This window comes from Calonectris borealis, chromosome 3, assembly GCF_964195595.1.
Source record: "Calonectris borealis chromosome 3, bCalBor7.hap1.2, whole genome shotgun sequence".
Taxonomy (NCBI): Eukaryota; Metazoa; Chordata; class Aves; order Procellariiformes; family Procellariidae; genus Calonectris; species Calonectris borealis.
In genome coordinates this window covers 106,259,264-106,269,905 of record NC_134314.1, presented here as the reverse complement: position 1 = coordinate 106,269,905, position 10,642 = coordinate 106,259,264, and the positions used below count along the sequence as shown (strand labels likewise).

Sequence of the window (10,642 nt, the reverse complement as noted above, 5' to 3'; positions counted from 1 at the left end):
TTAAAACAAGGGTTTGAGACCTTACAAGAAGCCTCTCTAGGCAGCTGGCATGAAAAATAAGGTATTTTAAAGGCAGAGTTTCTCAATAATGTAATAACTGATTTCTATTTTAATTGAACTAAACTAACCATTACTTTTCTGATTCTTTTGAGCTTGTGTTCCTTTAGGCTTTATATGCATTTCTGGCAGCTTATTTGGTCTCCACTTTGTCCACATTGGCTGGTTTTCTTTTTTCCAATGGCGATACGGAAATGTTCATTTGATAGTTTTTACACACAAATAAATAATGCACTGTTAACTCTACAACTAAGAGGAATGGGTAGGATGCCTATTGCGTAACAATACAGAGAGATCAAGTAAGGCACGGGACAGATACAGCAACTCCACTTCATGGGATTTTCCTGTTTTTTTCCTTTCACATAGTAACACTAACAAATTTCTTCCAGTGTTTATTTTTAAAAGGTTTTTTTTTCTTTAACTTTGCTTCTTGTCTATCTCACACTATGTGTAGGTGAAATGTAGGATAAAGGCCTTCAATGTTTTGCTCCAGATGCCAGTTTAAAAAAAAAAAAACAAAACAAACTTTCAAACAGTTCAGACTAGTACCGCTTTTTTTCTTCTTTTTTTTTCTTTTAACACTGATGAACCTGGGTTTTCATTTTTCTTTCTTTCCTTCTCGCTCTCTCTTTCTTTTTTTCCGTGGTTATTTTTTTTAATACACACACGTCATGCTGTTTCAGGGGTATCCTTTAGCTGCACTTGCAAGACTTTACGATCATGTTGGACAGCTGTTCGATTTTGGGTGTTTTGCCAATGTAGTAGAGGATGGTGAGGGGTTCCAAATCCTGGGACACGCAGCACGGAGAGGCAGAAGCTTCTGGATTTATCGTGTTATACAAGCTGAGTACCTAGAAGGAGAAAGGAAAAAAGAGAGATTAAGACAGCTACCTCTGCCTTTTGCCACTGCAGAGCAAATTCCTTTCTGCATCGCTTCCTTCCACAGCGCCTGAGAGAAAGCCCACTGAAAGCAGTATGAAGATTCCTGGATTTTAATATTTTTTATGCTTCTCCAGTTTAATCTGGTGTCACAATCTGCCTGAGTTTCCTAAGGTTTTATCCATAGAGTCTTAAACCTCAAAACAGGTACATGCCTGGAGCCTGCCTTGAAAGCATAGCCCTTTGAATCAACACAGACACTGTATTGATATGGAAAGAAGAAACTGAAAGGTTTTTATCTGTGTCCTCAGATCGCCATTTGCTGTTACAGGATTTTGGCTCTACAAGTGCACTAAAGGGAGAAGAGAGCCCTTCAGAGCATAAGCACTCCTCTGCTTTTCCTCTCCGGCTACGTTTTACTAAGTCCATGAATGCCACCCTGCAAGCCCCAGGACTCAAGCTGCAGTTACTCCTGTTGAGAATCAGCTGCGGTGAAGTTAGCAGCGCCGGTGCTTTATGTCACGTTGGATTCACATGCATGGTTCTCTGCAAGGGAAGTATGTAGGTTACCCGCTGATGATGCATAGGTATTTCTGAGGATGCCATTAATGTGTTAGCCAAACACCAAGTGACCTTTTCCTAGAACTTCAACACAACATTTGCAGCTTAGAGAGACAGAAGATCTGTTCAGGACAGCAACACTAACTACTTTATTAAGCAACTTCTGACTCCTTGGGCAACTATCCAAACCACATATTTGTGACCATGACAGTTATTCTTCCTCTTTCCTTTAAAAACAAGTGCTGCCTCAAGATGTGTACACTACTACTCCACACCAGCACGGAAACATACTTACCTTATTTATACCTCTGCCTTCTGACATTGCTAATAGTACAATGCCACAGCCAGTGACAGCCACAAAGGATATCTATACCTGGATCTGTAAGTTCAGGAAGAACATGCTATCTTGGCTTTACAGACCAAAGGGAAAGCAAGCTGCCCCTTGGACACCAAGAGTTCTCCCTGCTGGCTGACATTAATCTGGTATTTTAAGGGAAGCTTGAAAAAGGGGAGACATCATTCTTAGTATGGACCTGAGGGTGAAATTCTTACTTTATGACAACTGCGACGCAAATGTCTGCCTCTTGCATTTACTGTCTAGACATCCTTATTGACAGTTGAGAGAAATAAGCACTTCACAGCAGAATACTACTCATCCTAAGGCAGTTGGCTAAAATACCACCTCTAATCCCTAAAATAAAAAGTCCCATCTAAATTTCCAAAGTACAAGAATGAATACATCTTTTGAAGTAAAAGAAGCACATAAATCAGTACATTTTCATGAAATTCAGCATGGTAGCGTATCAGTAACGATGAAAAATGAAAAATGGCAGGTCATAAAAGTAGGTGATAATCAGGTGGTATGACTCAGCCCTTTTGTTACTCTGATAGTGCCTCCCTCAGTGCCTTTGCTGACCGAACTCATTGTGCCATCTTCCACTCATGCCCTACAGTGAAAGGTCCCTTCCCAGGCAGCCTCCCAAAGCTACACCAAGCTCATACGCACCAAAATCCATCCATATCATATCAATGAACACAGTAGGAAAAAATCTCTGGGCCAATACATTCCTAGTGCTTCAACACTAGCTCGAGGCCATGTGCGAGACCCTCTATAAGGCCACATTTCATCATCCTCATCCTTACTGAGATAATAAATACAAGCTCTGGGCATTGGTGCTGATGTCAGTCCTAGGAACATATTTCACTCTGCAGTTATAAAATAGAAGTTGAAAATTAGCAAAATCATTACTTACTCTGCTGTGCTGAGTATCTGAGCTCCATAAATATGGGCAGGCTCCTGCACAGAAATTAGCATGATATCCTTTAGGTTCATGAATCCATTTCCAGCCAAGATCCCTCTTGAAGTCAATATAAAGTGGACGCAGACAGCAATTATCCTGCACGTTTCTGGGAAATAAAATACAAACACATCAGTCATAACAAAGACAACACAGGGAATAAAAATAATCCAGTAGCTTGCTCCCTGAATGATGCTTTACAGGCAGGCAAGTCCAAGTCCCAAAAATTCACAACCAAATCATGTCAGTAGCTTATACTGTAACTGAGATCAGATGCTAAGACATGGCAGGACTTGCTTATACAGACAAAGCTAATGGTTTCGCTGCAGGACTAGTAAGTATTTTTCTCCAGGTCCTACCGAGTGGCCTCTCTGAGTAGGTGAGCACAGTGGAGGTGATAATTTGGCTGTAATTATGGGGCTGATGAGTCTGGGAATCATCCCCAACGGAACTCAGCTTCTGCTTTCTAAGGCCACAACCTTCCTCATCTGCCACTGTCTCTGCAGTATTGGAGACCACTGGGCAGATACCTGCTGCACACAGACCCCGTGGGTCTGCAAATGAGGGTCCGCGCTCTGTATAAACGCCAACCGTAAAGAAACATGATAAGCAACTGCATTGTATCTCACAGGCTGATACTACTATGTAAGTATACCGAATATGGATGCATAGTTACCTAAAACAATAGGCAGCATCTAGAGCACGCTTCTTCCGCCGACTGGGCTGTTGCGACTCAAGTCTGTAGGAGGGTAATAACATTAGCAGAAGATGTGGGGTCTTCCCACTGTATTTTTTCCTATTGGACTTTAAAGCTTTCACATCACCACTGGAATATGTGTAGTCATCAATACCTTCAAAAAATACATTTTGGTGATAAACATTGTGTTGCTTTTTCTTCACAAATTAAATAAACCATCTCTTTAAAAAAATTCTCTCAGAAACTGGGCAACGATGGTGTCAGCTGAGCATGTTTACTGGGGAAGTGGGGGCAAATTTCAACCCAAAATCTCTAAGATATTCACAATTCTCATGCTATCTATTATATCAGGCCTCCCACATTTACAGCCATTTAATGGCATTTCAGTACATTTCAGTACAACCAGAACCGTTGAAATGAGTAACAGAAAAGATTACTTCACTCACTGCATCTGCATTGCTTAGTTTCAAATGCCCCAAGCAGTGATGCTTTTGTCACTTCTCTTAGGGCAGTATTCCCATCTTTTAACAGCTATGTACCTTTTAAAACCTTATAACACCACTAAAGCTGCTCTGGATACTTCACCCGCATTTCCCACTGCTTACTTCCATCCCGTTAGTTTTCTCTATTGCATTTACCTCTTTCTAATGCTTGTAAATTCTGTCTCCCATTGCCAGTTTATTTAAATCTGAGTTTTTCCCAGAAAGTAAGTTATTCTAGCCCCTCCTTTTGTATGGGCACGGCAAGGACATTTATCAAACTATTTCTTCTTGAAGTGGCAATGAATGACCTCACATTTTGTATTTTCTCTTGAAACACTAACTGCCTTCCTAGCTTCTTACCACGGCAAAAGCACAGGCAAAAGACTCAAGGTATTAGCCTTTCCTAAGAGTCCAAACAGCTCATGCTATGCCTGTTGCTAAGACGCTTTTGAAAATTAACCTCCTAAACCAGATAATACTATCTAAAGAGAAAAAGAAACACTTTTCTTTTTGTAACATTTGCAATTACAGTGACCAAATATCATATTAACAATTTTTTAAATACACAATGGCTTTAATGATATGTACAGTACATGTATTTACTTAGAGAAAAAATTCCAATGCAGTGAAACAATGGTTAGAAAAACTTAATACTTGAGAAGAGATACAGCCAAATCCTTGGAAAACAAATGAACCAAATCATGATATACTTTAATAAATGAGAACAGTATAAACAGAATTTGGGTTGGTTCTAATATAGCCATAGATTTATATGTACTGGTGGGTGATAAGTATAGCATGGTCAATTAAATAACATTTCCCTTTTTGAAACTGAAACTTTAATGGCTTAAAAACACAAGGGAGCTTATGTGACCTTCATATATTTACTCGGTATCACCTTGTCTGCTGTCCATAAGAAGCACATATATCCATAACCCTAACTACACACTGTTGTATATTTTTTAATGCCCACTCAATCCAATCTTTAAGTTTTTACCAAGCTAACTGTCAGCACAAAAAATACTTTGTGTAACTAATATACAAATATGTTACAATAAATTCTACGTGCCAATGTAGCTATAAAGAGATAATCAATGTTAACTAATGTAGTTTTGTTGACTTCACCTTAGAATCAGACTTCCACTGCTGGAAGTAGGAGCACACAGATAGGCACACCATTGCTGTTTCTTCAACCCACAACGCACTGGCAGTAAAACACCATAGGACATTTATACAGGTCTGGCATTGTTCAGCTCTTCCCAAAGTGACTGATGCCATTGCTCAGAGTAATTTAAAATACTACTGATGTGACCAGAAAAAAGGGAAAAAAAAAAAAAAAGAGTAGCTGAAGATACTTAGTGTGCCTGAAGAGCTGGAAGTACGAGTGCAGGTACTTACAAATACTGGGACCCTCTATATTCAGTGAGGACAAAGGAAGGTGCTTCTGTAAGCAAAGCAGCCAACTGTTGCCTTACCTATACTTTGGAAATTTGCCACAACAAGTATTGTTTAACACTCATAAAACGCACCATGCTCACACACATATCTACCGCAGGCAGCTAGGCAGCTTACCTGCATGCCAAACACCACCCTAATTCTGCTTTCCAGCAGTAGCCTTCTCTACTAAGCCTGAACCGTTACAGTGCTAGGATGGGCAGCAGTCAAAGGGTTTATTTTGAAAATATTCAGCAAGTTTTCTCAAGCTATCCAACAGCGGATGGTCTACTGTGCAACAGTCTTCCCTACATCCAAAATTGTATGTATGCTCCGGTGCGCATGCTGCAAACTGTAACACAGATGCTTAAGGACACTGAAGCTGCATGCGTGGAATGAGACGGCTTGTTCATGCCATCTGGTTTTAGAATAGTTCAGCTGATACAGTTTTACCCTTTGTGCCTTCAATACCATTTCCTACCAGCTGATAATCAAGATTCTCAAATAAGCAAGTTTTCAATCAGCTGAATGCCATTTAGAGAGGCAGTAACGGCTCTTTGTTTCCCTCCTCAATTAGTAAGTACCACAACATTTTAAAAAGTTATTTTTCTTTCGTTACCTGCAAATCTTGCTTCAAGCTCCTCACTTTTATTTGGGATGATATAATTATTGGAAGGCACGAAGGTGCAGCATGGACAATGTAAGCTTATCTTAAATCCAAGATTCCTGTCTGCAAAACAAAAGTAAGTGGAGTTGGTTTTTACACATGGAATGACCCTGAAATACTGCTGAGTTAATGGAGGAGCAGTTGAGGCAGGAGTGAAGGCAAAGAGCACTTATTGTCACCTCTGTGATGGAGCCACTCATGTACAGCCTCAGTGACATCAAAAGACAACCATTCTCCTTCAGCTCTTGTTTTAACTACTTTGCTGTCGATGTAGCGCTGTCCTGGTGAAGACAATTCTTTAGATTTTAGAACCTGCAAGAAACAAAAAATATGACTGCCTACAGGTTAACATTTACCTGTTTTTTATTAAAATGGACCACCAACATTATAAAATAGCAGAAGAAACTATTACAGCTCAAACCTCTATGCAGCAGATGTACGTTCAGGCATGTTTTCAGAAAGAATTTTCTTAGGGTGCATGGGGAAAGGAAGGTGATATAAAAACACCCTAACAAAATCAGCTTATGCTCCCAAGCAAAACATGCCATCACATATTCCTTCCTAAGAGAAATCACACAGAAAGACTGCCCTGAAAACTTGTCCTGCAACACAAGTGGTCAAGAGATCATAATAACTGGAACATCAAAAGAGGCTATTTTACCTTCTTCAGTAATACTTACACTGGTTAGAGCATAGTACCAGATGCTAAAGTAAAGCCTGTACAATGTAGTCTGCACACTGAAGATACTATATTGCTCACCCATAACTAATTTGTATGGTATTGCCTTATTCATGCTGCCAGCCTTCCCTTTTACTTCAAGTACTAGTCATATATTAAACAGAAAAGAAGTTATTGTCCATACAGGTAACCTGGGGGCATGCAGAGACAGCCTGGTGTGAATTGTGGCCACACATGGATTTGTACAACAGGCAATGCTGCTTCCATCCAAACTTTGATGCCAGCTGTATTTGTATTTCTGTCAAAAGTTTCAGCAAATCTTGCTACTGAGCACGCAATAAAAAACACACCTGTACCAAAGAAACCCAGCCCCTCCCTTTCAAGACACAGCACTGCATGCCTAGAATTTCAAGTGCCCACAAGTCTTCCTCCTATCTAAACAATTCAGAGTGCCTTCCCACATACAAGCATAGCCTGCTATTATTTACCCTAACCCTACGACAAAAACAACTGGACTTTTGGCTGCTAATAGGTTTCTGGTTTCCTGGTTATTACTATGTTGATAGTTTTGCGACGCAGGAAGCTAGAATGCCATGCAACATTAAGTCAACTCCAATTAAGATACCACACGATAACATCACTTTGTAACTTTTGGCATGCCAGTTGAGCGACTTCATATATTGTTTCGGGTTCTCACTCTCTTTAACCATCCAAGTCCATCTCCAAATGAATAACTGACAATGTCTCATTGTTTCCTCCCGTTTTCTCAGCCCAGACCAACCTGACATCTAGCAAACGCTGCTGGAATAAAACAATGGTGAATCTGCATAATACATGTAAAGAAAAATATTTCAAAAGAGGTGTGAAATTATGTCATCATGATAAAATTAGGCTTTTCATAATTAAACAGAAAAGCAGGCTTGAAAAGGCCAGATTCGGTCCAACATGTAGAGTCACTCTATTTATTTCAAGGAAGTGCTGGACCTCTCAAAAGCCAACAGTGCAGCTCCCACAATAACATTTGTCTTATGGGAAGAACAGCAGCATGACAAGCTCTCTGCCTTCTTCCTGATCAACACATTTAGCAAAAAGACATGAGAAGATGTTGGTCCAAGTCCAGAAAATTACTAAGTGCCCCTAGTAGGCGATGCTGAGTTCTCCAGTAGAAACTGAGGACACTCAAACATTGAACACTGGGACTCGTTTTTATGAGGAAACCTTCAAATGAAGTGTTTGAACAACTGTTTACAGAGAGTCTGGCAGCAGCAAGGGGACTACCATTGCTCAGAAGTGCCAGAGGGATGAGAGAATCAGTAATCAGTGCTGGGAAAGTCCCAGAGAAGTACAAATATAACTTTGCCTTCCCTTTGGTCTTTATCAGGTCAACTCAAGTGTTTCTGAGGATGTAATGCAGCTGTCATTCTGCAAAGTTGGGGGGGCAGGGGAGGGGGGGGATGTGTGAGGCAAATGGGACACAAGAACTGGGCTCATTTCTCTTTCTTTCTGCACAGTCATATCTTTCCAAAGACTCCAGAAACTGCATACCTCAGTTTTGGCAGTGATGTAAGGATCTAAAAGTAAGTAATGTGCCAAAAGCAATCTCCTGATGTTAACTATAATTGGTCTTAGATATGTTCTGAAGACTCAGCTGTGCCTTGGTATCCAAAATAAAATGTCTTTATCCCAATCCCATTGCTACCAAAAGACAAAGTCGAGGGCTGGCAGTGTGTAACTGGCATGAAAGGCATTTGTAAAAGTACAAGAAATCATCACTGCACGTATCCAATGGTAGAAAGAACATCCATCCTCACTGATGAACTGAATGACAAGAAAAGTGTTTGCAGGTTTCAAAACTGTACGACACTGTGGGACAGGATGGACACTGTGGATCAAAAGAGCTAGATGTTATCCATGCTATGGCTGAAAGCAAGGCTTCTCTCCATGTTGTTTATGCTTCGTGTTCAGGAAGAAAAGTATGAAGAATGAGCTAAAAAGTCACAAACTAAGTATGGCATAATTTCCACAATTGACATCATGGGTTAAACAGGCACTAGCGGTTCTTAAGCAAAAGGCTGTTAAATGTGATGAGTGCCATACTTAGTGAAATTAGCACATCTGCTTCAATCTCCTTCTCCTGGGCTGACTAAGTATCTTTATACTGTCAGGGTGATGTATGATCTTAACAACCTGATTGCTTGTAAGCAAGAATGATCTTCTAGCCTCACCATTTCCATTTTTTCCTTCTTTTTCTGTTACATTGTTGCAAGTGTGGAAAGCTAATGGATGATAAAATCCTAGGCTGGATCCTCAGGGTCTATTTCCTCCCACAAAATAACCTGATGAAGGACTCTTCACTTCACTTCTTCACTTCTTTTCCTACACTGCATTCTATGTTTCCATCCACATGAAGCAATTGCACTCTACATGGTGGTAAACGAAGTGGCCTCTTTGTAGGAACCTATCAGAAATTTTTTACAGCTACAATACGTTCTTCAAATGAGTCTTCCAGAAATTATTACATGAGATAAGCATTTTAGGTTTTCTCTGCCATCTTACCCCTTTGGTTTGCTTCTTTGTACTTTGCACTACATTTCTGGTCTTACCTTCCCCATCAGCGACACACCTTTTTCTTCCAATACACCCTCAAGCCTATATTCCCATTGAAATACTTCTCTTTCAATATTTCCAATACTTTCTTCCTACTGGATCAACTAGTTTAGTTGCAAAAAAGAGGAAAAGCGTTTTCTGTGCCTTGCAGCTTTTGTGCTTGAAAGCTTGTCTACTTCTTCCAACTATACTAATTGGTCTTAGAAGACATATTACTTTCACCTATAAACATTGCCTTGCATTGCCTATAAACACTGCCTTCCCTTTATGCTTAGCCCATTGCAACCACATCAAACACTGTTATCAGAAATGTTGCTGCACAACTTGTATCTGCAGGAGCTAAATGAAGGCCTAAAAAGTAGGCCTTTATGCAAAAGAGTTTTAGTGCACTAAAAATATTAACAGAAGACAATGGGGAAAAAAAAACACAGGAGAGAAGGAACACTGAGTTAAGCTTCCCCTTTCATCCTTTCTCATGTCCTTCTGGCACCTTGTCCAAACACTGCCTCTTAAAGAGGCAGGAAGAGTTTGGTATGTCTATGGGTCATGACGTGGATGGCTAGGGCTTTCGGGGCGGCGGGGACTACCTGTGCATCACCACCTGCACGTAGAGATCACAGATTCAATCACTTGCATGAGTAGGAGACAGAGTTTCCTACACGCAACCCCACCTCCCTCACTTAAGAGCGACACATTTAAACACTTGCATGCACAAGTAGCTGATGATGCACAACAACTGCACACGTGCAGGTGCGAGCATGGACCCTTCACACACGCGTGAGTGAAAGCTCAAAATCAACAAACTAAAAATTCAGGTTGTGCAAAATCTCTGCAGCTTCTGAACATGGGGATGTTCTTCCAGGTATATCTGTTTATTTGGTCTCGCTTTCAACAGAATGATAATGCAATGCTGCCTTTTCTAAGAAAGGATTACGCAGGGAACATATGCGTATGATCACATTATGTGGGGATGAGCTGAATAGGTAGAAGGGTTACCAAAAGGTTATCCAGCAGACTTCTGGCCCAGTATGCAGAGTAATTTGCATTCCGTAGCAATGCTCTAAATTCTAAGAACAATTTGGTTTTGTCTACCCTCTTTTTGTATGGGATTCCTCCCTTTCACAGGAAATCAAATTGCCAAAACGCTTGTTAATCTCTTTTTGACAAAGTATCTTGTGTACACTTAACCTCTGCCTTCTAGATATCTTTTTCTACGGGCACTGCTAACCTTCCCCTCATCATTTTTCTTCCTATTCTGACCCTTCTTAAAAACACCTGGGG

The 10,642-nt window shown here is 40.4% G+C and overlaps 1 protein-coding gene across 1 annotated transcript in view; it reads right to left on the bottom strand.

Moving 5' to 3' along the window:
• Positions 1-476: 476 nt before the first annotated feature.
• TGFB2 (transforming growth factor beta 2) overlaps positions 477-10,642 on the bottom strand; it is a 63,175-nt gene continuing 53,009 nt past the window's right edge. The window contains exons 3-7 of the mRNA XM_075147098.1: positions 6,255-6,387; positions 6,028-6,138; positions 3,472-3,646; positions 2,751-2,904; positions 477-908 (exon numbers count right to left, since the gene is read on the bottom strand). Coding sequence (XP_075003199.1) covers positions 750-908; positions 2,751-2,904; positions 3,472-3,646; positions 6,028-6,138; positions 6,255-6,387 — 732 coding nt within the window. The 3' untranslated portion in view covers positions 477-749. The remainder of the gene's footprint in view (positions 909-2,750; positions 2,905-3,471; positions 3,647-6,027; positions 6,139-6,254; positions 6,388-10,642) is intronic.